General features: G+C 39.1%; 6 protein-coding genes and 1 non-coding gene across 13 annotated transcripts; 5 read left to right on the top strand and 2 right to left on the bottom strand.

Annotated features, from left to right (window-relative positions):
* Positions 1-490: 490 nt before the first annotated feature.
* On the bottom strand, positions 491-2407 carry LOC111496943 (CBL-interacting serine/threonine-protein kinase 12-like). Its single transcript, XM_023147521.1, has one exon. The coding sequence runs from the start codon at positions 2293-2295 to the stop codon at positions 871-873; it is 1425 nt and encodes a 474-aa protein (XP_023003289.1). The 5' UTR covers positions 2296-2407; the 3' UTR covers positions 491-870.
* Positions 2408-5508: 3101 nt separating this feature from the next.
* On the top strand, positions 5509-9841 carry LOC111497162 (shaggy-related protein kinase eta-like). Of its 2 annotated transcripts, XM_023147847.1 has the most exons (13): positions 5509-5657; positions 5697-5736; positions 6536-6628; positions 6763-6822; positions 6919-7191; positions 7275-7349; positions 7473-7529; positions 8048-8188; positions 8267-8317; positions 8402-8497; positions 8620-8703; positions 8826-8927; positions 9223-9841. In XM_023147847.1, the coding sequence occupies exons 2-13, from the start codon at positions 5722-5724 to the stop codon at positions 9313-9315; spliced, it is 1140 nt and encodes a 379-aa protein (XP_023003615.1). In that variant the 5' UTR covers positions 5509-5657; positions 5697-5721; the 3' UTR covers positions 9316-9841. The 2 variants fall into 2 exon arrangements, with proteins under 2 accessions (XP_023003615.1, XP_023003614.1); XM_023147846.1 differs by having other exon boundaries at positions 5510-5736.
* A 476-nt stretch (positions 9842-10317) lies between these two features.
* LOC111497238 (probable LRR receptor-like serine/threonine-protein kinase At5g45780) lies at positions 10318-14309 on the top strand. 5 transcript variants are annotated; one of them, XM_023147977.1, is made up of 12 exons: positions 10318-10602; positions 10711-10843; positions 10936-11068; positions 11265-11336; positions 11525-11668; positions 11779-11850; positions 11927-11986; positions 12474-12547; positions 12630-12776; positions 12873-13214; positions 13312-13706; positions 13791-13941. In XM_023147977.1, the coding sequence occupies exons 2-12, from the start codon at positions 10741-10743 to the stop codon at positions 13797-13799; spliced, it is 1551 nt and encodes a 516-aa protein (XP_023003745.1). In that variant the 5' UTR covers positions 10318-10602; positions 10711-10740; the 3' UTR covers positions 13800-13941. The 5 variants fall into 5 exon arrangements, with proteins under 5 accessions (XP_023003745.1, XP_023003743.1, XP_023003742.1 ...); XM_023147975.1 differs by having other exon boundaries at positions 10321-10460; positions 13804-14309; XM_023147974.1 differs by having other exon boundaries at positions 10321-10602; positions 13804-14309.
* A 771-nt stretch (positions 14310-15080) lies between these two features.
* On the top strand, positions 15081-17805 carry LOC111497182. Of its 2 annotated transcripts, none has more exons than XM_023147886.1 (2): positions 15081-16553; positions 17122-17531. In XM_023147886.1, the coding sequence occupies exons 1-2, from the start codon at positions 15973-15975 to the stop codon at positions 17123-17125; spliced, it is 585 nt and encodes a 194-aa protein (XP_023003654.1). In that variant the 5' UTR covers positions 15081-15972; the 3' UTR covers positions 17126-17531. The 2 variants fall into 2 exon arrangements, with proteins under 2 accessions (XP_023003654.1, XP_023003653.1); XM_023147885.1 differs by having other exon boundaries at positions 15091-16553; positions 17423-17805.
* Positions 17806-18498: 693 nt separating this feature from the next.
* On the top strand, positions 18499-18571 carry TRNAE-CUC. The gene has a single exon. It is a non-coding gene; the product is annotated as a tRNA-Glu (tRNA).
* Positions 18572-18671: 100 nt separating this feature from the next.
* Positions 18672-20674, top strand: LOC111497161 (60S ribosomal protein L11-1-like). The gene is made up of 5 exons (XM_023147844.1): positions 18672-18754; positions 18858-18965; positions 19061-19103; positions 19215-19410; positions 20291-20674. Exons 1-5 carry the CDS (start codon positions 18752-18754, stop codon positions 20484-20486), a joined length of 546 nt encoding a protein of 181 aa, XP_023003612.1. The 5' UTR covers positions 18672-18751; the 3' UTR covers positions 20487-20674.
* Positions 20675-21603: 929 nt separating this feature from the next.
* On the bottom strand, positions 21604-23277 carry LOC111497160 (receptor-like protein 51). Its single transcript, XM_023147843.1, has one exon. It carries the CDS (start codon positions 23088-23090, stop codon positions 21813-21815), a length of 1278 nt encoding a protein of 425 aa, XP_023003611.1. The 5' UTR covers positions 23091-23277; the 3' UTR covers positions 21604-21812.
* Positions 23278-24997: the final 1720 nt, after the last annotated feature.

The following is a 24997-nucleotide window of genomic DNA, read 5'->3' as shown; positions in this document are numbered from 1 at the left end:
TTTGGGTTCGCAAATATTTTAAAATTGATGTCTAATGGATTCTTAATATAACAAAATCAAAATTTAAATTAAGAAAACAGAATTAAAATGAAATGGGGAATTGGAAGACGAAAAAATGAGGGAAGGGTAATTAAATAAGGACGTTACAGATGCTATTCTACGAGCAAATTAAATTTCAGAAATTAATCATAATTAAGACCGGGGGTGCTCGTTTAAGAATAAACCATAAACCCACCACGGAAATAAAACATTATTGTAAATATTACATAAATAATAACCATCATGCTTACTTTAATCCTCGTCCTTTTTCGTTTTAATAATAGTTTTGGATTATTGTAAATATTATATGTAGCAGTGGAATGAATGGACCCAAAAGAAGCTCAGCTCACAATATTATATGGATATGGAGCCTAAATTTGGTAGCGAAGGAGAAAGTCTTTCCTAACTTCCTTCCATCAAGATGGTACCAAAAATTATGAATTGATATCAATTTGAAAGTGATTCTGGCATCATCCTAAAAACCATTCTTAATCAATCAATCACTACAAGATTACATGTATTGTATCACACATTGAAGACTGCATATGAACATCTCAAAATTACCCTTCTTTTTCTTTGTAATCTCCGCGACGAATCCAAATTTTCTCAACAGAGGCACAACCACACAGAAGAACAATGGAAATAAAAGAGAGAAACAAAAAAGAACAAAATGAACAAGTTATGTTATCATACATTAGATGAGATGGGGATGGGGTTGGGGATGGGGTTGGGGTTGGGGTGGGGTCTTTGTTGGTTATAGCAGAGGAGAACGATCAGTCAGAGAGAGTGAACAGAAAAGCGTACCCTTTTCTTCTTTAAATCAAAATCTCTTCATTCAGTATCTGATGGTATATGTGATGATGGAGCGGCAGCAGAGTCCTCCACCTCCACCTTCAAATTCAACAATGCCGGTTTCAATTCCTCGTTACAGAACTGTTCATACTCTGCCTTGTCTCCCCCTTTCCTCTTCACCTCCACCATCACTAATTTCTGCGTCAACTCGAATACCTCTGCTGCGATCGTCAATGGCCCTTTTACTCCTTCCCGCGACCCTTCTAAACTCACTCTGCAATCCTTCTTCCTCACCGTGAAACTCACCAATTTTGCAATCTCCTCCAATTTCGATATGATCTTCGACACCGGCGCACTGGACACAAATCTTGCCTCTTCCCCTCCGTCCTCAAACAACCCCGAAAGATCAAATCCAGGCGAGAACGAAATGATGTCAAATGCATTCAAACTCGCCGGTCTTGGGAGTGTACTAACCTTTCTTCTGGTCTCAATTATTTCGGAATCCGATTCGGATTGAGATTGATCCGAGGAGGAATCGATAATATCGACATCGTTTTGGTCATCCTCAATGCTGCAAACCTTATCATCTTCGATGTAGAATTTGATATGCTTGTAACCCTTTTTGAACCATCTATTCTCCGTGATTTCTGGAATTGTGAAACGGGTTTCGGGGTTTGTGTCCAAAAGACGAGATAGGAGTCGAATTAGCTCCGGGGAAAACCATCTCGGACAACGGAACTCACCCCTGTAAATCTTCTTATACATTGCCATAATATTTTGGTCGTGGAAGGGCAGATAGCCGGCCATCAGAACAAACAGAATAACCCCACAGGACCAAATATCTACCTTTGCGGCCTCGTACCCTTTCCGGGTCAAAACCTCCGGAGCAACATACGCCGGTGTACCACAAAAAGTATGAAACAACCCATCTTGTCGAATTTGGTCGGACACGGCACTAAGGCCAAAATCGGAGACCTTAAGATTCCCATTTTCATCCAGCAACAAATTCTCCGGTTTAAGGTCGCGATGAAACACACCGCGCGCATGGCAAAAGGCAACGGCGGAGATTAATTGCTGAAAGTACTTCCGAGCAACCTCTTCCTTCAATCGGCCCTTGGAGACCTTCTTGAAAAGCTCGCCGCCGCGTACATATTCCATAACGAAGTAGATCTTGGCCTTGGTGGCCATAACCTCAAAGAGTTGGACGATATTGGGGTGTCGAACGCGGCGGAGGATAGAGATCTCGCGTTTGATGTGGGCGATTAGACCACCCTTGAGGATCTTCTCCTTGTCGATAACTTTAATGGCGACACTTTGGTCGGTTTTAATGTTGCGGGCATGGTAGACCTTAGCGAAGGTGCCGTGACCAAGGAGCTTCCCGATCTCGTATCGGCCCAAAAGAAGAGCCGGCATGTCCTTCTTGGTAGTCTCGGTCTTCTTGTCGGTGTCCGGCCGGTCGGCCATAGATGGACACAAAATCGAGGAAATAAAGGAAAACGCAAGACTGATTTGGAGGCTAATCTAATGCGGTGGCATTAAAAAAGATGGCAGCTTTTTTGGGATGCTTTTTTTTTTTTTTTTTTTTTTTTTTTTTTTTTTTTTTTTTTTTTTTTTGCTGGATTTGGGTTTCGAGAGGAGGTTTGAGCGTGAAACGATAAAGTTGATGTTTTTTCTTCTGATTTTGGCGAGAGAGAGAAAGAGATTGTGATTGTGGGTATATACACCATTACATTATAACTTCGCTCCTCTGTTTCTCTGTTTCTCTGTTTCTCTCTCTAGCCCTCTCTTGTCTCACCCATTTTCTGAATATTCATCGCCACGTATCATAAATCTTATTTATTACTATTTATTTCTATATCAAAATGAAGCTTTGTCCCACAATTCACTATTTTAATTCATTTATTTACGAAAATTACCCATTTAAACTCAACAAATTCTCCCTATTTCCTTTTATGATATGCAAATTTGAAAATATAATTAATACGAATGCAATGAATCCTGAAGCAGTGGGGGAAGAATAATAGTTAATTTTAAAAGTAAGGTTAAAAGACAGAGACACGCGGCAGAGTTTGAGGAGAAACAGAGGGTACGAATGTAATTAACATACGGAAAACACAAGCGGCAGAGTTTTTGTGTGGCCAGTACACTTTTGAATTAGATGGCGCTGACGTGTCTTCATGGCCCACACGTCCCCACTTAAAATCCGTTGCAACTCGGTGCTCCTCACGTCCAACCTGGTGTCACAATACAGTCGGTAAGCGTGACCGTGACATTTGGCACCATACTTTTTCAAATGAGTATTAATTATTTTTTAAGTAAAGAAGAATTAGACCTATTTCCATTAATGTTTGAAAATGAAGTATTAAACCCATATTTAGCTAAATTGATAAAACTGTACTAAATAAACGAAACTCTTCAAATTTTAAAAGTAGTATATCCCACGGACGAGTTGAGTGGGTTCCGTTCTATGGAGGTCAAATAATGTTATAAAAAAAAAAAAAAAGTAAGAGATAACGTGGGGTCCGGCACCGAGTCAACATGATGGACGGTGGTGGTTCGTTGACACGCAAAGGTATTGATAAGAATGCTGTGAAACACGCAGTTCCAGATATTGGCGCCCCCAAACCTTTTGGATTGTTGCACGCCAAAGAGCGGTGACGCCGACGCGTGAGCCCTAAAGGTGGCAACCATTCGAAATTAGAAAATGATCTTCCAACGCATCCTGGGGCACCGCCACCACCACTACTACTACCTATTCCGTTTTGTCATTTATTTCCAAATTTTATAATAAATGGCTTCTAATTTAATTAAATACAATATCAAATTTTGCGTTCATAAATAAAGCTTAAGATTTAAGAGTACATTAAAGTTCCATTCCAACTGAGATAACCGCCCAACCACCTACCAACTTATTAATCCAATAAATTAATGAGATTATTGGTATATTCGACAATTTTAACGTTGCTTTCATCTTTAAAGTAATCTTTCTCAATAATATTTGAACTTTTGCTATTTATATACTTATGACTCAATTTAATTGGGACAGATGGGTTTTAGTTTGCCGAATTAATAATTAAATAATATTTTTTAAAATTACAAATTTGGTCAAATTGGGGCTTCATTGATTATGGGCCTCAACCCCAAAATCATGCGGCCCACACTTGGAAGGGGCCGTGGGCTGAAGAAGTCTGGCGGGCATGGGAATAGGCGAGTCCGCGACTGCCGCTGGCAGCGAGGCAGTCAAGGATGTTGACTGGGTCTTGAGATTTAGGATCAGAACGTATATATTGAGGATTTGACCGTAGCATTATACCCAGTGTTGGCATCAGCTTCACTGCCTGTGCCTTGGCAACTCCATTTTTGACCGCCACTGTTCCCAATAAACAAAAGTAAGATAAGCTGTGAAGTAACGGGGGAAAGGATAGGAAGTAAATTTGAGTAAAAAGGAGATTTAAAGATTGAGCGCGGCAGAGGGAGAGAGGGGTAGCATCATGATTAATATGGGGGCAAATGGGAGTGATCTGATGCTGCATGGTCAAAGCTTGGCCCTTGATATCCACGAAATCCCCTTTTCCTTCCACCTCCAATTCCATTAATCATCTTCCCACGCCTATAATTCTCAGATTTCCAGGCTACCAAAATGAATGATGTGTGGATAAAAGGTGTTAACATTTTTTGGGTTACCTTTTGCCAGTAGTAATAGAAATAGCAATAATTTGGGAGTCAAGTCAACCTGTTTTATTCTGCCTGCCCATTCAGGGTCATTTTTCTTGATTAAAAATTGACTTTCATACCTCCGTTGTTTGTTCTTTCTTTTTGCCTTTTCTGTTTTTACCCTTTTTTGCCCAACCACACCACTCCTCTCTCCACCGTACTAAATTACAGTATATGATTTTGAAATTAAACAAGTTGAAACAAAGTGCTTATTTCAATCAAAAAATAGACTAAATTGAGGGTATTGAAAATGTACTTGAAAATAAGAACATATTGCAACAAAATGATTTAAGGAAGAGGTAAGTGTAGACCAAGTGGTTGGTGGATGTAAGGGCGAGAGGAGGAAGGGCAATGGGTTGGCACAAAAAATGAAGGGAGCCCGAGAAGATTGGCGTGGATGATACTCCAATTCATTTGTATTAGCAAATGGATGGTTGGTTTTGATTGTTACATATTATTGTCAGTTTCACGAATTTAAAACATGTTTAGTAGACAGAGATTTTCACACACTTATAAGAAATGTTTTGTTGCATTTTACCCCAATTTAATAAAAAATGTATGAGACATAACATGCTATCGTATGAGATCTAATTTTGTAGGATCCACGAGTAGTGTCGTGTACTTGAAGGCCAAATTTACACATCAACCAATCTAATGTTTTAACTATATTAAAGTAAATGGTAATTAAAGTAAAACATGCAGTTGATTTTAGAATTTAATAAAGAAGACATAATATAATAAAAAGAATTGATAAGAAAAGATAATAATAAAAAAAGAAAATGGGGTAAATTGATATGTTTATTATGATGTCCGCTTAAAAAAGAGCAATAATTAGAGCGGAAGAAGAAACACAGCAGGTGGAGGAATTATTGGGAGTCGGGCAATATGTTGGGTGTGGGGGCATTTTAGTCACATAGACGTCGGCAGCCAGTCTTCGTGATTCAAAGGTTATTTCCGTCATTTTACCCGCGCCTTACAATTCTCTCTCCTCCACAGTGAAAAGGGAGAAGCACAGAAGAGAGAGAAAGAGAGAAAATACAGAGTGCTGGAATCACTTGGCCTTGTTTTCCTGTTACCTCTCTCTTTCTTCTCCATTCCATTACTGCAATCCCCTTCTTTTTAATCGCCAACTCAACGAGCCACAAGATTCCCTTTCCTTCCTCCTCTGATTCGGCCATGGCGGATGATAAGGTACCTGTTATCTTCTCTTGCTTTTGTCCTTTGATTTTCTTCTTCTTCCTGGATTTGAATGTTGGGTTTCTTAGATGAGGGGAAATGCGAAACGGAGAGGATGAGAGAGCGAGATTAGAGGGGGAATGTACATAGGAGGAACCAGGACGGTGTGTGTTGGGGGTTCTCTTCTTGCGTTTTGTTGGCAACCAGTACGGTGATCTCGTCCGGCATTATGAGAAAAGGATCGGAAAACACCTCCCTTATTCTTGTTAAACTCGATCTGAGATTTACATGATTTTGTTTCTGCATATTTTCTTGGCTGTTTTAGTTTTAATTTCTGTACTGCTTCTCAGAGTCTCTGCTTTTGTATAATTTTGAGCTCTCGATCTCTCTCTCCAGTACTCTAGATTTTATAATTTAATTAGCGTACTTATATATTAGAGTTCAGCTGAGCTTATGTATCCACGCTAGCGCTTGTCACCCGCTTGTTTGATTTTGATTCATGTTAGCTACTTGCATTGCATAGCTCAAGCCTATCTTCCGTTGCTTTTCGTACCCCCTCCCTTTTTTTTGGCACTTATAAGGGATCCATGTTTGTCGGTCGTTTCTTTCTTTCTTCTTTCCTTTTCATTTGTTTAAAAAGAATTATTTTGCGGTGGATGTTAGGGCTTCTTACTGATAGTTGTTTATAACTGTCTTAATCATGGTTTCCAAGATTTGTCTTTTTACGCGATCCCTCCACTCCGAACGACGAATTTTTCACTTCTACTTTTCCAATCGATTCTTTCCAGTCTCTAATGTTGTATATACTATGCAGGCAATGTCAGCCCCTGTCGTTGATGGAAATGATCCAGTTACTGGTCACATAATATCCACAACTATAGGAGGCAAGAATGGGGAGCCCAAACAGGTTCAAATTCACATCAATCCCTCTCCCCTTACCTTCTATTTTTCTCATGTTTATGCTTAAAATATAGAATCTTTCGGTTTTCATGTTTCTGCACGAACTTAATTGTGATACTTCACTTTTTCTTGGTTCTGTAGACCATAAGTTACATGGCAGAACGTGTTGTTGGGACTGGATCATTTGGTATTGTTTTCAAGGTATTCTACATGTTATCCCTCTTGAACTTTGATTCTTTTGACGTTGTATTGATCAAATAAGATAGGATGCAAATGCATAAACATTCTCTTTCTCAGGCCAAATGCTTGGAAACTGGTGAAAACGTGGCTATAAAGAAGGTTTTGCAGGACAGAAGATATAAGAACCGTGAGCTACAGTTAATGCGTGTGATGGATCATTCAAACGTCATTTCCTTAAAGCATTGTTTCTTTTCCACTACTACAAAAGACGAACTTTTTCTCAACTTGGTTATGGAATATGTCCCTGAAACCATGTTTCGGGTTTTGAAGCATTACAGCAATGCAAATCAAAGAATGCCAATTATCTATGTCAAATTATACATGTACCAGGTTTGAATAATGCTCCTTAACAATTTCATCTTTTTTTATCACTACACGGCTTTTCCCTCATGTCTAGTCTGTTTTTTTTCCAGGTTTTTAGGGGCCTGGCCTATATCCACACGGTTCATGGAGTTTGCCACCGAGATTTGAAGCCTCAAAATATTTTGGTACTGTTCCTTGATGATTTTACAGTGGCTACGGAAATGAGATGAATTTTATTTGAAAAGAACAGTTGTAAAGGCCTGTACTTGTGTTTGATGATTGCCTAATGTCCCGCTTTCTTTCTGCAGGTGGATCCCCTTACTCACCAAGTTAAAATATGCGATTTTGGAAGTGCAAAAATGCTTGTACGTGGTTATAATTTTCAATATCTTGACAACATGAACAGATATCCAAAGCATTGAATTTTCAATATGTTGTTTTTTTTTTTTTTTTTGACATTTCCAGAGTGTAATACTGAAGCTTGTTTTTTGGTTTGTTTGTCAAAAGTTCCAATTTTCCTTTAGAAGAAAAGAGATTTACTGTTGTCATTTTAGATTCATGGTTGCCTTGTTACATTGCACGTTGCACTTGTAAATGTTGGAATGATTTAACATGGTCATAAGCGAGAGCTCCAAATGAACATACCATTGACCAATTGAAATTCTCTCTAGGGTGTGTGGGGACACAAGGATCCACAAAATGTCATTTTAGTTTGTTCTTTTTATTATACTTTCCTGTCAAGTGTTGTTAGCAGTGTGCTATCACTTGGACAAGTAAAAGGAAGTTAGTAGTTGCTTAGGTTTTAAGTGGTTGGATGTTATACTTTCTTTACCCATTTTCTGTATCAAGGCTTATTCTGTGTACTTTTATATGTGTGTTCCAGATGAAAGGTGAAGCCAATGTTTCATACATATGTTCACGCTTCTATCGGGCCCCGGAACTCATATTTGGAGCTACAGAGTATACAACCTCAATAGATATTTGGTCTGCTGGTTGTGTCCTTGCAGAGCTACTTCTGGGACAGGTAAGATTTTCAATGATTCTTTGTGACAAATATTGCCACAAGTGTAACCTGTTGAATAATATTTTTCTGTTTCTGTAGCCTTTGTTTCCCGGAGAAAATGCTGTGGACCAGCTTGTAGAGATTATTAAGGTATTTCTATCAATACTAGTAGTTTACTACTATTTCCACATTTTGTCTTATCTACCTACCTACCTTCCGATGTTTATCCTTTAGGTTCTTGGCACACCAACTCGTGAAGAAATTCGATGTATGAATCCAAGTTACACAGACTATAGGTTTCCACAGATAAAAGCTCACCCTTGGCACAAGGTCTGTAACAAATTCAAGTTGATCCTAGAGGCCCTCTTATCTCTTATGGTCTGGTTAGTTTTGAGCTTTTTCTCCAAGAAGTTGAACCTTTTCTCTTATATGCATTATGTGCCATTGATCAGGTTTTCCACAAACGAATGCCTCCTGAGGCAATAGATCTGGCTTCACGATTGCTTCAGTATTCACCTAGTCTCCGCTGTACTGCAGTAAGTTCATGTTTCTTTCCAGATCATTAACTACACTATTATCATATTGAGTGGGCACTGGCTTTTCTCTGCAAATGTGGCATATTTTGCTCTTCTTGAGAGTATCTCTTCTTTCCATGCAGCTGGAAGCTTGCACACATCCTTTCTTTGATGAACTTCGAGAACCCAATGCTCGCCTCCCAAATGGTCGACCATTCCCACCCCTCTTTAATTTCAAACAAGAGGTCTGTTTACCAAATCACCATCATTTTATGACATGCTAATTCTATGTTGTTGAATTGAATATCACTGCAGTTTAGACGTTTTATAACATTTTTCTTTAGAGCATAGATGGCCAATAGTTCTGATTATGACACAGAAGAAACATTGTAAATGGTAGTTATGCCTTTTAGGGAGTAGATGAAAGTTCACATTGAATTGAATTGCGGCCCGCAATGCGTCTGCATTGATCATGATTGAAAATAATTGATGTTATCTTATTTTCATTAGGGTTAATGATAATTATAATTTCTGTTGCAGCTGTTGGGGGCCTCTCCAGAGCTCGTTAACAGGTTGATACCTGATCAAGTGAAACGACAAATGGGTCTTAATTTGAATCTAGCAGTGTCGTAAATATAGGCGTATAGAGCAGTTGGATTCTTCTTGTTCATGCGTGGTGCAAGACTACTGACCAACTTCAAGTTCTACTCTGCCTGCATTAACCTGGGGCCGTTTATGTTGCTCTCTGAGACTTGCAGGTCGGGGGACTTTACCAACTCTTCCTTGACATGTTGTTCTCGCTGTTCTGACCTTCCAATTTCCATCCATCCCTCAATCTCAGTTCTAATATTACTACAAGTTGTATATGTTTGGTAGTAAATCGAAGGAGGCCAGAGTTTGACTTAGCAGACAGCTGCTAGCTAGAAGAGGGATAGTTGTAGTTGGCAAATTGTGCATCTTTAGTTAGGAAGGGGGTATCTAATTTTATATATATGGCTGAATGGTTGGAATCTAGTTAGTTATTGGGTTCTGTTTCCAGTTCCAGGGTGGTCTCAAGATGGCTGACTTTGAATTGCAAAAACTGGTAGTTATTTTGTGTTCCAAGAATCTCTTCCCTTCTCTTAAATTGAATATGAATCTATTTGTTCTTTAGATCCCATTTCTTGCTGTTTCTGTCTTAAACCTTTGAGGGAAAGCTTTGTACATAACATTGTCAATGGATAGTTTCTGGATTATATGTAGTTAAATCATTAGCTTAATCATAAAAGAAGTCAAATTAATAAACGAAAAGGGAATAAATAATTTCATGGTTCAATAAAGTGAACATGGTAACGTCGGGAAGTGCTACTGATAGGGCTACTTGGACGTGGAAAATCGATGGAGTTCAAATTTCAGAGTAGAAAAATAGAAAATAAATTGGCCATTATCTCCGTGAGTTGCGCCACATTTCAAAAGCCGGAATCATTAATGTTGGCACCACTGGGTTGCAGTGAGACATGGAGCTCTAAAAATCTATTATTTCATCAACTCCCCCACTTCCAGTAATCATGATTACATATCTAAACTAAATATAATCAAGGCTGTTGATTTTTTCTGTCCGTAAATGTCAAAAATCTGACGGCTCATGATTGCCACTCTCTACTGCAGGTCACAGCGAAGATGGAGACATTATGGTCTTGACTACACAAAGGCTTTCCTCAGTCACTGTCAGGCTTTGTTGTTCAATGTTTTTGCAGGGGAAGGGATAATCTCAGCCATTCAATTACCCGCATCTCGAGGTTTTCCTGGTCTTTCGGTTGATTTTCTTTAATTCTTCTAAGTCGGCCACTGCTTTGTTTCTTCTTTTAGCTTTTTCTACCAGAAATCGCTTGTTTTTCAACGCACAAGCGTGTAGGAATTCTAGAATGAAGATTTTTCGAGGTTGTCATTATTTTCCATGAGATATGGACTGTTTACTTTAAGACCAAAAAAGCTCAATTAAACATATTTATCCTGCGGGAAGTAGTGGGTTCTTACATCTTACACCAGCCCTCTTATTTTGTGTTGACAATCTTGGCAATGGAAGTTGCAAAGCTAAAGATGGTTCTGTTGCTGTTCGCCTTCATCTGGCTGGTTTCTGCTTCAGACAGTCATTTGTCTCCGAAAGGAGTAAACTATGAAGGTCTGACCATTTCATGAATACCCATTATTTCATGTTATTCGAAAATTGGTTGAATGTTGGTGTCTTTGTTTCTTATGTTTTGCTCTGTTCAGTGGCGGCTTTGATGTCAATGAAGAGTAGGATAAGGGACGAGCGGAGAGTGATGGAAGGATGGGACATAAATTCGGTTGATCCATGCACCTGGTTTATGGTTGCTTGCTCTACCGAGGGCTTTGTGGTTTCTCTGTAAGCTTCTCTATTTTGTTGCCCTCTTGGTTATCTATGCAAAAATGGTTCATATTTGACAATTCGGACCTAATGAGATTTTCCCCATGTTTAGTTTCCTGGGTAAAAACGACCCAAAAGAGGGCTGTACAACATTTGTTTTTCTTACTCGAAGGTAAAGCTGAAATATGCTTTTAACTATTGTTGTTATTGCAAGTGAGATGCCAAATATGGGCTTATCTGGAACGCTTTCCCCTAGCATTGGGAACCTGAGTCACCTTCGGACAATGTGAGCAACGACCCTCCCTCTCCCTTCATTTTCTTCAAATCATTTCTTACACATCTATAATGATTGTCTTCTCAAGTAAAAATTCAGTGATTGTTCATACTTGGATAGCCTAATGTTGGAATGTTTTTCATTGAAGCTTTAACTCGCTTCCTTGAAAGTTTAAATTTACTGGGCATAAATAATTGCAGGTTGTTGCAAAATAATGAGTTAACTGGTCCAATCCCAGATGACATAGGAGGACTTACAGAGCTTCAGACTCTTGACCTTTCTAACAACCAGATTGTCGGAGGCATTCCAAGTTCTTTGGGGTTTCTTACTCATTTGAATTACTTGTGAGTATGACTGGATGATGTACAAGATTTTTCTTATTTCTTCCACTCGCTTATGCTTTCTAACTATTGATTTTACTGTTGTCATGTAATCTTTGTTGCCAAGTTTTCAGGAAGCTTAGTGGTAACAAGTTAAGTGGACCAATTCCGGAATCTGTTGCAAATATCTCAGGTCTTACCTTTTTGTAAGTATTCTGTTTCAATTCCTAGTGTTTTCTGGATTCACATAAGTGACTTCTGATTATATGCTTTTCTCCGTAGGGATTTATCAAATAATAATCTCAGTGGCCCAACTCCAAGAATACTTTCCAAAGAGTACAGGTGAGATTCCGTCTGTTCAGTTGATTTCTCAGGAAACTTTCTCTAATTCCAAATGCCATCGGTTACTTTTGAAGATCACAACCATAAATATGAACTGTCTTATGTATATTGGGTATGTGAGATCCCATATCGGTTAGAGAGTAGAATGAAACATTCCTTATAAGGGTGTGGAAATCTCTCCTAACAAACGCATTTTACAATCGTGAGGCTGACGACGAAACAAATTAAAATAGACAATATTTGCTATCGGTGGGCTTAAGTTGTTACCAATTGTATCAGAGTCAGGCTCCGAGTGATGTGCCAGCGAGGACACTGGCCGCAGGGGGGATTGTGAGATCCCACATCAGTTAGAACCGTGAGGCTGATGACGATAGGTAACGAGCCAAAATGGACAATATTAATATGAGAATGATCTGTTTCTTTTCTTACCCATTGTTCTACCAAAGCCATTTACCACCTTTTGACAGTGCTTGCCTTTTTTCCATAGTGTTGCAGGGAATAGATTCCTTTGTGCATCTTCAGAATCTAAAGTGTGTGGAGGAGTATCAAAACCAGTTAATGGTAATAAAATTTTATTGTCCGTAATCATTGTATCTTGAATGTCAATGGTATAAAACTCATGAATAGAGCTGTTATGGTGCAGAAACTGGTTCGCCTCAGAAAGATAATAGCCATCATCACTTGGTTCTTTCCATAGCTCTATTTGTCAGTTTCACGCTTGTGGTTTCTGTTGTGTTACTTGTTGGCTGGGTGCATTGTTATAGATCTCATCTTGTCTTCAAATCCTACGGTACTTTCTGGCCTTTTACCTTTTCCTTCTATAATTTCTTTGATTTAGATTATAATGATGAACTTTGTTTGACTTCATTATGATGGTTCAAATCAGCAGTGCAGCAAGATTATGAATTTGATATAGGCCATCTGAAAAGGTTTACATTCCGTGAATTACAAAAGGCAACATGTAATTTTAGTCCCCAAAATATCGTGGGACAGGGTGGTTTTGGTGTAGTTTATAAAGGGTATCTTCCAAATGGGACATATGTTGCAGTGAAGAGACTGAAAGATCCAAATTATACTGGAGAAGTGCAGTTTCAAACTGAAGTTGAAATGATTGGCTTAGCAGTGCACCGCAACCTCTTGCGTTTGTATGGTTTTTGTATGACGCCACATGAAAGGCTGCTTGTTTATCCATATATGCCAAATGGGAGTGTCGCTGACCGCCTCAGAGGTTTGTTTTTAAAAACATGCATTTGATATCTCTGCATATAGCAAACCTCCTTCCTCTTAATCTCTCTTGAATATGTTTAAATACCGTCTACCCTCAGATGCATGCCAAGAGAAACCATCGTTGAATTGGAACAGAAGACTGCGTATTGCCCATGGTGCAGCACGTGGACTTGTATACTTGCATGAGCAGTGTAACCCAAAAATTATTCACCGGGATGTAAAAGCAGCAAACATTCTTCTAGATGAAAGCTTTGAAGCCGTGGTTGGGGATTTTGGTCTGGCAAAGATGTTGGATAGAAGGGACTCACATGTTACTACAGCAGTTAGGGGCACAGTGGGGCATATCGCCCCCGAATACCTTTCAACTGGACAATCTTCAGAAAAGAGTGATGTTTTTGGGTTTGGCATATTGGTTCTGGAACTCTTAACTGGGCCAAAAGCAGTAGATGCTGGCAATGGTCGGGTGGTTCGAAAGGGAACGATTCTCGAATGGGTACGTAGAGATGAGTTGTTTACTTATCCTTTGGTTCTTTGATTTTGGGTTCATTTAAACACTTATCATTAGCTACAAAAAAAGGTGAAATGAGCAGGTTAGAACGTTACATGAGGAGAAGAGGCTAGATGAGATGGTGGACAGGGATCTAAGAGGGTGTTTTGATGCAATGGAGCTGGACAAAGCTGTAGAATTGGCTCTGCAGTGTACTCAGTCGCATCCACAACTCAGACCAAAGATGTCCGAGATTCTGAAGGTTTTAGAAGGTCTTGTTGGAGAGTTGAGCCAAATCGAAGAATCACCAGGCGGAGCAGCAAGTCTTTATGAGGACAGAGCTCATAGTTTCTCCCGGAATTACAGTGATATTCATGAAGAGTCTTCATTCGTTGTGGAAGCCATGGAGCTGTCGGGACCTCGATGACAGCAGTTAGGAAACCATTTAGAAACATAACAGCAAATCAGTTTTGCATCTCAAAGAGATGAAAAAGTATTTACCTCTTCTGTAACCAGTTCCACAAAACCAGAAGGCTAACCATGATATTCTGGCTTGTAATTTATGTTGTTTTGTTGGATTAGTGCGAAAGAACGTTCTATTTTGTTTTATTTGGTGTTTAGTTGCTTCAGTGTTAAGCTCACAAAAGTCTAAAAACTCATCATTTCACCAACTACAACTCTAGTTGTCTTGTAATTCTCATAACAATCGTTGTCCTTTCACCCTCCACTATCAAAAACAACTGTAGAAAGCTTAACCATAATTTCACAAACAAATGCGTGCAGATACTAAAACACTTTTATTTGAGACCTAAAACACGTTTATTTGAGACAAATTTTCATACTCAGGTAAAAAATGTTTAATTACTCTCTCCAAATAGGGATCTCACAATCCACCTCTTGGAGCCCAACATTCTCTTTTGGTCCATTATATATGACCATCATCCTCACAGTATCCCCCTCTTGGAGCCCAACATTCTCTTTTGGTCTATTATATATGACCATCATCCTCACCGTTTTAAAACGTGTCTTTTAGGAATGTTTGTTCGTATCTTTCAACCGAAGTGAGATTTCATAATCAATGAGATGAAAAAAATGCTTTTGCAGTGGATGGTCATCTTTGTCGACCCAAAATTTTCATTAAAAAAAAAAAAAGAAAAAGGAGAGATTTTTGAAGGAAGTTGGACTTTTTTTTTGTTATTAATAAAGACAACTGGGGACATGGAGGATGAGAGGAACAAGAACAACGACAAGGCGTAGAGTGAGGTCTGAGGACAAATTCAACCTAAAGGAATAGATATGTCTAGACACGGAAGGTGGGGAAAGAAAGGAAGAAAAAAAAAAAAAGCAAAACAGGTTGGATTTCGTGGAAAAAAATGACGCGTGTCTGGTTTTGTTTCGGAATTATGGCTCCGTTTACCCACAAAAAACAGCTACTTTACACATTAGAAACGCCATTCCTTACATTTATTGCAACAATTCTTTAAACATCAGCAAGAACATCGTACTGTCAGTCGCGAAATATTTGATTGCGTGTGTCAAAAGAAGAAGAATAGGAAGAAGAAACAAAAGAAATTAATATCTAATCAGTTTGAATAGTGAATTGATTTGAGTAATTTTTTTTAACCCTAATTGTCGCGGTTCCCATTGTTTGCGATGAAGACGAAGTTGGTCAGCCAATGGTGTCAGGAGCCTCATCCTCCAATTTTAGTTGCTTTCATCACATACTCAATTGGGTTCCCATAATGAAAGACGAATTGTAATTGCATCCAATTTCCATGTCGTTTACTTCACTCTGATTTTCACAATCCCGCTTCGAATAGTGATTTTCCCCCTTTTTTTCGTCGCATCGAGAAGTACTGGCAGAGAGAGAAAGGAAGGGTTTCACCTGGAGGATCCCAATTGGAGACAACCCAGATCTCCGCTTTTTGTTCTTATTTTAAATTTATGAGGTAAACGCTGACCCCTGATCAAATTTTGGCGTTTAAGCTATACATTGCTCTCCTTCTGTGGAGTTTATCCTCGGGATCAAGCCATTCATATCTTCCATTGGTCATCAAAAATGTTGTAAGCAAAAGACGTTTCTCGCATATACCGTGAAAACTTGGAACATGCGACGATTCTTGTTCTGTTTTTAGTTTACTTTTCTGCCTTTTCATGATTGATTAACCACTTCGGATTTCAAATGAATTTTTCATTCGTATCAGTAAGTTCGATGGAAAGTGATGCATTCTGATGGGGTATTGAGTTATTAGGGAAATTTTTCTTTCGATTAATGGATCGAGAAGAAAGGAATCGGCAAGAGGGTGGTGTTATATCGAGTCGAATAGAAACAGGGGTGCCTAAAACCACCAACGATTTGGTTAGTAGCGATAAGATCGAGTCCACCATTGTGATAATCCCAGAAACCACTGCGCCTACCGGCGGCGACAAGGACGCACACGCCCCTGGTAGAGAAACAAGGGAGGGTTCGAATCTGAACCCTTTAGAAATTATAGTGGTTATTGATTCGGGTGGGGCTGCATCTGGAGGTGGAGATGGAGAATCGGTTGTGAAGAACAAGGGAATGGCGTCGGGGAAGGATTTGGAAAAGATGAATTTAAAGTCAAAGATGTCAGAAGCAAAGGAGAATCCGGCGTTGGTAAATGTAAAGCCAATAGAGGGTAGAGGGTTTGTTGAAGACTGGAATGGAGAAAGGGTGTGTAGGATCTGCCATTTGGCTTCCAACCAAGCGTCAGAGCCTAAAACTGGGACCAGCACGTCGGAATTGATTCAACTTGGTTGTGGCTGTAAAGATGAGCTGGGAATTTCTCATACTCACTGTGCCGAGGCATGGTTCAAGCTCAAAGGAAACAGGTTCTTCCTTCTCTTCTGGTTTAATATCAAGTTTATGTACTGGATTTCGTATTGACACTTGATGTTCTGTAATTTTGAACACTCTTTTGTTTGATTGTTGTAACTTGTAGCTGCTAGTCCGACCATTTAACCAATACTTTTTAGTTTTTTCTTTCCTCATTTGTTCAAGAATCTAGAATTTTAGTAACCTGTACAAATAGAAAGCGTTCCATTTCTGTAGAGTGAGGAGAATAAGCAGCTCTCTTAACACAAAAAGGAAAAGAAGCCAGCTTTCCAAACATGGAGGCGGAAAGTTTTCATGTAACTACTTAAACCGACCGACCGCGAGCTGATATTGTCCTCTTTGGGTATTCCTTTCAAGGGTTTCCCCTCCAGATTTTAAAATGCATCTACTAGGGATACGTTTCCACACCCTTATAAGAAATATGTGAGATCTCACATTCCGTCTGCATCCGTTCTTCTATTTATTTCTGTTATGTGTAAATGTCTCCTGTGAAGTTCAGTCTACCTTTGATTTTGTTTCATGCTGCCAATGTATCTCTGTCTTCCATTATAACGTTTTATCTAGGTGACATGAACAATTACACAAACGACAGAATGGCGCAGTGACAAAGGTGCAGCACGTATTTAAGGAGCACAGCGCTCCGGAGTTGAAAGGAAGTAATATTGTTATAGTTGAAACATGCTGCAGAGGAGATTGAGTATTTGAGTGGTTTCACATTGATCAACTCAACTGTTTGTTTATGTACATATGCATGTGAAATATAAGGAAAAGAGTCCAAAAACTACAATTTTCTTTTCATACTGTCGAACGAGCTGATGATTATCTAATCCTAATCGTAATTATTATGACATTTTGATCAATACAGAACGTGCGAAATCTGTGGCGAGATCGCCAAGAACATTGAAGGAGTCGTGGACAACAGTTTTATGGAAGAATGGAACGAGGGAAGGTCAGTAGATAGCTATGGAAACACATCAAACAGGGGTGGGGGATGGTGGAGGGGACAGCCATTCTGTAACTTCTTGATGGCATGTCTGGTAATAACTTTTGTTCTTCCATGGTTTCTTCGTATAAACATTTTCTAGCAAGTGTCAAATAATAGAAAGCATTGTTGTTTTGCCCGAATGCTTGTTAGAGCAGATGAATTTGTGGGTGTTTTTGGTTGTGGTTAGTCAGTGACGTTTCTGCAGCTTCTGCCTTCCGAGTTGCTTCAATAATTATCACAGATTCGTTAGTTGTTCATATTTTCGTTGCATTGTTTGTCTTCGTTAATGATCACCACCAATGTTATGATTCTACAATCCTCTATGAGACTCTACTTATGTATGAATATAACTTTGCTCCTACTAGGTTTTCAAAGTTTTTAGTTACTTTTCGTGTTCTCAAATTTGGTTGATATAACCACAAAGATGGAATTTTCCGAATGAAAACAGTAGATATTGTTCGATTCAGCCCGTTACGTATCGTCGTCAGTCTCACGGTTTTAAAACGTACGCCATTGTATGAAATGTTTCGTTTCTCTCTCCAACCGACATGGAAATCCATCCCATTTGAGGGCTAGTGTCCTTGCTAGCACATCTCTCAGTGTCTTGATTCTGATATCATTTGTAACAACTCAAATTCATCGTTAATAGATACGGTTCCCTCGCTACGCATGTCAGATACAGTTTGGAGGATGATGCCTTAATGGGTATAGCCTTTAGAAAATGAGGTTTAAATATACATTTTTAGTCCACATAATTTCCAAAAACTTTTATATTAGATGTTTGAGTAAATGAAACCATCATTTTTAGTGAAATTTGAACTCCAGTACACGTATTAGGTCTATTTTTTAAAATAACATAAAACTTTTGATATTTAATTTTTTTCAAAATTAAATTTCATGCAACTCTTTTTAATATTTAAGAATATGTAATTTTAAGGATCAATACCAAAGCATTATCCGTTGTAGTCTAGTTGGTTAGGATACTCGGCTCTCACCCGAGAGACCCGGGTTCGATTCCCGGCAACGGAATTTTGTTAAAACTTTATACTTTTTTTTTTTTTTTTACCAATATGACCTTACAATGAAGGGACAGTTTCGTCAATTTAACGCACAGAGAGACTATTAATAACTTAAAAACCCTAGCAGTCCCTTCCTTGCATCTTTACGTCTCGAGCTTCGTTTTCCGCTCTTAACTTCGACTCTGCAAAAATGGTATTCCTCACTCTTTCGTTTGATTTTTGTTTGCATTGAAGCATCGAATACGTTTCTGCGTGTTTAGGTTTCTAATTTAATTTGATGCTACATTACATTTCAGGCTTCAGAGAAGAAGCTATCAAATCCTATGCGGGATATCAAAGTCCAAAAGCTTGTTCTTAACATCTCTGTTGGTGAAAGTGGTGATCGTCTTACCAGAGCCTCTAAGGTTTTCTTCCCGTCTGTGACTTGCTCTCAAGTTCTCTTCTGTTTAATTTCCGTAAAAACTCAACAAAGATTCTGTTTTTTCTTTCTGTATTTCAGGTGCTCGAACAACTCAGTGGTCAATCTCCGGTCTTCTCCAAGGGTATAATTGCATTTACCTTTTAATCACTGTTAAAATTACTGTTTCTATCTTATTTATTCATTATCTGAAATTCGTGGGGATGCCTTTCTGGAATCTTTGTGATTGAAACAGCACGGTACACCGTTCGATCATTTGGGATCCGACGTAACGAAAAGATTGCGTGTTATGTGACCGTGAGGGGCGACAAAGCAATGCAGCTTCTTGAGAGTGGTTTGAAGGTTAAGGAGTATGAGCTGTTGCGCCGGAACTTCAGCGACACTGGCTGCTTTGGTTTTGGAATTCAGGAGCATATTGATCTCGGAATTAAGTGAGTTATCAATCCCTTCGTGTTATTTTTAGCGAATTTTTGCTCCCATTTTGTTATTGCTTATTTATTTCTCAAACTGTATTGATTGTTGATTATGCTAATATTTATAGACCTTAGATAAATCAGTATGTAAGTGCGTTTGTAAAACCTTTGTAAAGTATTGAAGAATTAGAGGGAAAATTCTAGAATTTTAATTTTACTACTGTAATAAATTAGTTCCGTCAATTGGCTAATAATCATACTTTCTTTTGTGACTGGATTTGCTTCATTATCTAACCTATATCAGGATTCATAAGGCGGGTTATTTAACTTTTGTGCGCACAAAATTTATTGTGATGGACCCAATCCAAGTGATAGGCCTGTCATAAGCAAGGCTTTGTACGTTTGTAACTTAGGTAGATACACACTGTTCATTGACATTAAGTACAACATGTGTAAGCTTGAAGAGGTAATCGTCATTTGGTTTGATGAAAAGACTTCTATTTTAACTCTTTCTGACTTGTTTTATCTGTACAAATATTTGCATGATTTCTTGTAAGTCTTATACTTTTAACTCTTGTTACTTTCAGACTAAATGGAAACAATACTTAACGCTATTGAAATAACATAATCCAAAGAGAATTGCTTATAGTGGTAGTATCACAAGTTACCTGAAAAATCACGTGTACCATATATACTTCAGTGCCTCGTCTATATTGAACTTGAACTGAAACCAAGTGGAACATCCATCCGTAGTCAACTTTACCGATGCTCAACTTTGATTTCTTGAGGCTTGAAGAGTGGGAGTGCACATTGGCTCATTTTTAGTCCCCGAGTAATTGGGTTTTTATTTTATTTATTTTTAAATGCTAAACTCACATTCTTCTAATTTTTGCTACAGGTACGACCCTTCTACGGGTATTTATGGTATGGACTTCTATGTTGTTCTTGAACGTCCAGGTTACCGTGTAGGTCGCCGCCGTAGATGCAAATCAACTGTTGGAATTCAGCATAGAGTCACTAAAGAGGATGCCATGAAGTGGTTCCAAGTCAAGTATGAAGGAGTTATTCTCAACAAATCTCAAAATATATCCTAGAAAGGTTCTCTGCTATCTTTTTGCTGTCATGTTCAAATTTTGGCAATATGTTAACTCATTTAAGATTTGTCCATCAGAACTTCTATTTCTTTTTTATGGAGCGTTCAAGCCTTTCTTATATTATTGTATTCTCTGTTTCAACTCTTTTTGCCGCGTTGGAAATCAATATTCAATTTTTCTTTGGTTTATACAGTGCCAATTGTTTTGTCATAAATTCATGGTATGTAAGCAAAATTTCCAGAACTAGCTGGTTGGGTTCAAGTGTTCCGTTCTCCTGAAGAAAAGAAAGCCTGTCGGGAAAAGTTTTCTCCGTATCTCCTAACAATAAGGATTCTCTTATAAATATCCTCCTTCCCCAGTAAGATTTTTGTTATCAAACCTTCCCGCATCTGCTTCGGTTGCGTGAGGCCAAAATAGGAGTTAAATCTCAAAAGTTCAGTAGTCGATGGATTTAGACTCCAAATAAGTGCATGTTTGGTTTGGCACGATACATTTTGGGGATGGATGATGTGTTTCATTTCATCTCTCATTTTTCCAGCTATTGATTTATTGAAAATAAGTGCATGTTTACTTCAGTTTTCATCTAAGTTTGATTTTATTATACATTTTTAATCATCAAGTTAATCAATGAATGTAACATGCCAGATAGTGTTAGCCTAAACTGTGAGTGTAGTTTTAAGAATAAGAGGAGACAGAAGAGAAGAAGCAAGAAGAAAGAAATGGAAAACTTGGTTGGGGATTGACAACCTGGGTGTTCTTCATTTCATGGGGTTCATCGTTAAACATTTGGGTCCCATCCACATTCCACACAACTCTTGCGCTATTTGAAGCAATGTGGGTTCCCATAATAACCATTCCATGAACAAAATGGCCCCTCCGGGTTTATCACTTTTTCTCCCCTTGTAATTCCCTACCCATTCCCCTATCTCATCTTTCGATTCATCTTCTCTGTGGACCCTTATTTGAACAAGCTTCTTATTTTGTCATTCAAATCCAAATGGTTTAAGACACAATCTTTCTTTACCTTCAACCACTCACTGGCCCATTTAACCAAATCAGTGCGTGCATATTAATAACACAAAATGGATATGCTTGTAATGGAACCAAAGTACACAACTGAAGATAAACAAACATGTCTCATTATTAATTGCATTTTTTTAGAAGTTTCACCGAAAACTAAATCATTGAACAGATAGATTTTCTCACCCACAACTGTAACATTATACTTACGTGAGATGATAGATTAAAAGAAGTCTGTTTTCCAAAATAATGTTTCTGATCTAATCGAGCTTGAACTTGTGATGGCTAATCCGAAGAGGTGTGATCTCAACGACAGCACTTGGACAAGAGAACCGAGAAAACAATGATAAAAACTAAGGATGACAACCCAATTGCCACTCCAAGAACTACCTTGTTTGGCCCGTGTTGATGATTATCCTCCTCGTGACTAAAATGGTTCTCCTCGTAATCACTTCCACTGTCATCCGCCACTGAATAGTCATCGTCGTCTCTAGCCGGCGGTGGGGGTATCGGCAAACCGTGTTTGTCACAAGGAGCAATACCAAGCTTCAATTTGGATGATAATGTCGAATGGTTATAACATAGATTGCCGTTCCCCTGAATCTTGAACACTTCCAACCTCTTGATAAACGATTCATTGAAAGGAATTACTCCACGAAACTGATTGTTCTCCAGATTCAAGTACTTCAAGCGTTTCATCTCCGAAATGAACCTCGGAATTGTCCCGTTCAACTGGTTCGAACCGAGATCAATATGAATTATCCCCGGGACGGCAGAGAGAGACTCCGGGATCGGTCCTGACAGCGAATTAGAAGCTAATGACAAGTTCTGAAGTGAAATCAAGTCCCCAATTGAAGTGGGTATCTCACCATTGAGCGAATTCAACGACAAATTCAAGGTTTGAAGATTCTCAAGCGATGTAATGGAACTAGGTATCTTCCCCCTGAGCTTATTGCCGGAGAAATCGACATGGGTGAGGTTGAGATTGAGGTGTTTAGGAACAAAACCCGTGAGATTGGCGTGAGAAATGGTAAGAGTCCTGATGGATTTCATATGACCAAGAATGACATAAGGACCAGAGGCAGTAATAGGGACACCAGAGACAGTGAGATCAGTGAGGTTCCGGAGGCGACTGAGCCACACACCAGTGAGCTTACGGAGACTGCGAATGCAAGTGAAGGAGCGGAGGGAAGTGGCGAGGTCGGAAGGGAAGCGAATGGGGGAAATGGGGCAGTTGAGGAACTGAAGGGATTGAAGAGTGTAAAGAGATTTGAGAGCAGTGAAGGACAAAGCGACGTCGTCGGCGCAGTTGACGAGGCGAAGGGAAAGAAGGTGGCGGAAAGGGGCGGAGGAGTCGCAGTGAGTGACATTATGGAGTGAAGACGGCGAGCATGGGTCTCTAGAAGTGGGAATGTGAAGGGATTGGAGGGCTCTGAGTTGCTTGGGGTCGAGGGTCGAGGAGAACGGCGACGGGGAGGCAGTGGGGGCGGAGGTGGGAGAGAGAGTTGCCGAAACAGAGGGTGCGATGGAAAAGAGGAAGAGAAAGAGAAGGCATGGAAATGGTGAAGGTTTTTTGAGTTTCATGGTAGTTTCGGGAGAATAGGGTTAAGGTTGGGTTGTGAACAGAGCAGCGAGGCAGAAAAACAGAGAAAGTGAGGAATGGAAGAAGATGGTCTACAAATCGAGACCTTTAGGGGAACGTGTCAGCCTTGTCTTAAAACGCCCCTACATTTGTTCACATTTCATGATAACAAATTAATCTCCCACTTAATAATAATAATTTCTTTTAACTCAAACAATATTTTAGTACTTAACAGATAAATTTCCACATGTCTTCACAACTGGGACCATCTTAATTTCACGTAATATTTGGGATTATTTTTTCTTCTATGAAAAGCAAGTAAAAAGAAAATTTTAGGAGGGCAATAATGTAAATAACCCATGGAAGCGAGATCACATGCTTACAGAGTGATATGACAATCTGGAAGTACTTCGTCAAACCATCCGATTTCTGTTTTTTTGTTTTTTGTTTTCTTTTTTAGAGTTAAAAAGATGCTTGAAGCGTAATGTCTAAGAGCTTAAGAGTTAGATTAAGAAGCAATATTGATGTATTAATGGAGACAGAGATTTGAGCTTCCAAGTGGAGAGAACTGAATTGGATGAAAGTGAATCAAACATGGTGATCCTTCCTCTAACGCTTTAACACCATTTTAGCATCTGGGTTAGCTTCAGAACAGGACGAAGATGAGAAAGTTGGTTTCTTTTGGAAGATATGGCGTTCAGAGCTTTCTCTGCTTGCATTGATGGGCAAAATTGAAGAAGAAAAAGGCTGGAAGCTTGGGAAGCGTGTAGATGTAATTTATTTTATATGCGTACACTTAAAACAGAGGTGAACTTGTTTGACAGAGCATGACTGCAATTCATCACTTGTTGGGATATACTTTAGAAAGGGGCAGTGGGGATGATGACATGATTGCAACGGATGAAAGAGGAGAGCGAAGAAGAAGAAGAAGTTCCCTTTTAATTGTCCGAAGAATGATCCGAAAGGCATATGTGAAATACTCTATTGCTCCGAAAACCACAAGCATATTCAAGGCTTATGTGCGAATCATGCAGCCTTTAAATCCCAGCACAACCAACAACACTGAGATAACATTATGAATGGGGGGTCGTCAAGGGGTAGAGAAGAATGAGAGGGCGGATCCCTTTTGGCAGAAAGATTAAAAATAGTTGCTGTTTAAGAGTGGTTCGTCTGCCAAAAGAGACTTGCCCTGCCATTCAACTCTTCTACCACATACATACATTATCTTCCACCCGGCTGCCCCTAATCTCCACATTCAGGTAACCTCTGCCTTCTTATAAAATCCTCATGCCTCTGTACCTTATTATTGGGATTAACTAACTCATGATAGTGTTCATGTTGTACAGTGAAACCCTGAAAATGGGAGTGATTATTTTTGAAGAAGATGATTGGTGGGCAGTGCATACAATCTAAAGCAATGGATTTGGGAATAATTCCATGAAGATTTGGAGGAGGAATCAATCTGTATAAAAATGATTCTAAACGAGCATCCGGTAGTGGCAGACTAAAAATAAAAGAATTCATTCACTCACCCGGAAGAGTTAGAAGGACGTGAAGATGAAAAATGGGGAAGCACATTGTTATAGGTGAATCATAAAGCTGCAGAGGAATTGCTGGGCAAATCTCGTTTGGCAGCCAACAGTGAGAAGGAATTATGTGAGCTGCCAATAGAGAGTTGGCCCTGTAATACAACGGCAGTGGCTACTTCCTTCTGTTCCACAGCGCAGCAAAACACAAACAACTCGTATTTATGGAACCCACGGAGGAGCATATCCATGGGGTATATACATCTCTCTCTTCCTTATTCTTCACCTCTTTATTTCCGCCACTCTTTACGACTTGCGGCGGTTCGGCTGTCGATTCCCCGCCATAATTTATTGCCTTTAAAATCTGCCCTTCTCTGACCCAT

This window comes from Cucurbita maxima, unplaced genomic scaffold (assembly GCF_002738345.1).
Source record: "Cucurbita maxima cultivar Rimu unplaced genomic scaffold, Cmax_1.0 Cma_Scf00023, whole genome shotgun sequence".
Classification (NCBI taxonomy): domain Eukaryota; kingdom Viridiplantae; phylum Streptophyta; class Magnoliopsida; order Cucurbitales; family Cucurbitaceae; genus Cucurbita; species Cucurbita maxima.
Note: the sequence above shows the minus strand (reverse complement) of the source record. Positions and strands in the feature narration are given on the sequence as shown.

Excerpts from the sequence above, each read along its gene's own strand:
- LOC111497182 (XM_023147885.1), top strand. The coding sequence starts at position 15,973 with ATGGATCGAGAAGAAAGGAATCGGCAAGAGGGTGGTGTTATATCGAGT. Across the intron at positions 16,554-17,422 it reads TTCAAGCTCAAAGGAAACAG|AACGTGCGAAATCTGTGGCG; the intron begins GTTCTTCCTTCT and ends TGATCAATACAG.
- LOC111497161 (XM_023147844.1), top strand. Across the intron at positions 18,966-19,060 it reads GTCTTACCAGAGCCTCTAAG|GTGCTCGAACAACTCAGTGG; the intron begins GTTTTCTTCCCG and ends TCTGTATTTCAG. Across the intron at positions 19,104-19,214 it reads ATCTCCGGTCTTCTCCAAGG|CACGGTACACCGTTCGATCA; the intron begins GTATAATTGCAT and ends TGATTGAAACAG.
- LOC111496943 (XM_023147521.1), bottom strand. The coding sequence starts at position 2,295 with ATGGCCGACCGGCCGGACACCGACAAGAAGACCGAGACTACCAAGAAG.
- LOC111497238 (XM_023147975.1), top strand. The coding sequence starts at position 10,741 with ATGGAAGTTGCAAAGCTAAAGATGGTTCTGTTGCTGTTCGCCTTCATC. Across the intron at positions 11,337-11,524 it reads CTGAGTCACCTTCGGACAAT|GTTGTTGCAAAATAATGAGT; the intron begins GTGAGCAACGAC and ends AAATAATTGCAG. Across the intron at positions 12,548-12,629 it reads AGTATCAAAACCAGTTAATG|AAACTGGTTCGCCTCAGAAA; the intron begins GTAATAAAATTT and ends GTTATGGTGCAG.
- LOC111497160 (XM_023147843.1), bottom strand. The coding sequence starts at position 23,090 with ATGAAACTCAAAAAACCTTCACCATTTCCATGCCTTCTCTTTCTCTTC.
- LOC111497162 (XM_023147847.1), top strand. Across the intron at positions 6,823-6,918 it reads CATTTGGTATTGTTTTCAAG|GCCAAATGCTTGGAAACTGG; the intron begins GTATTCTACATG and ends TCTCTTTCTCAG. Across the intron at positions 7,530-8,047 it reads TTGGAAGTGCAAAAATGCTT|ATGAAAGGTGAAGCCAATGT; the intron begins GTACGTGGTTAT and ends TGTGTGTTCCAG.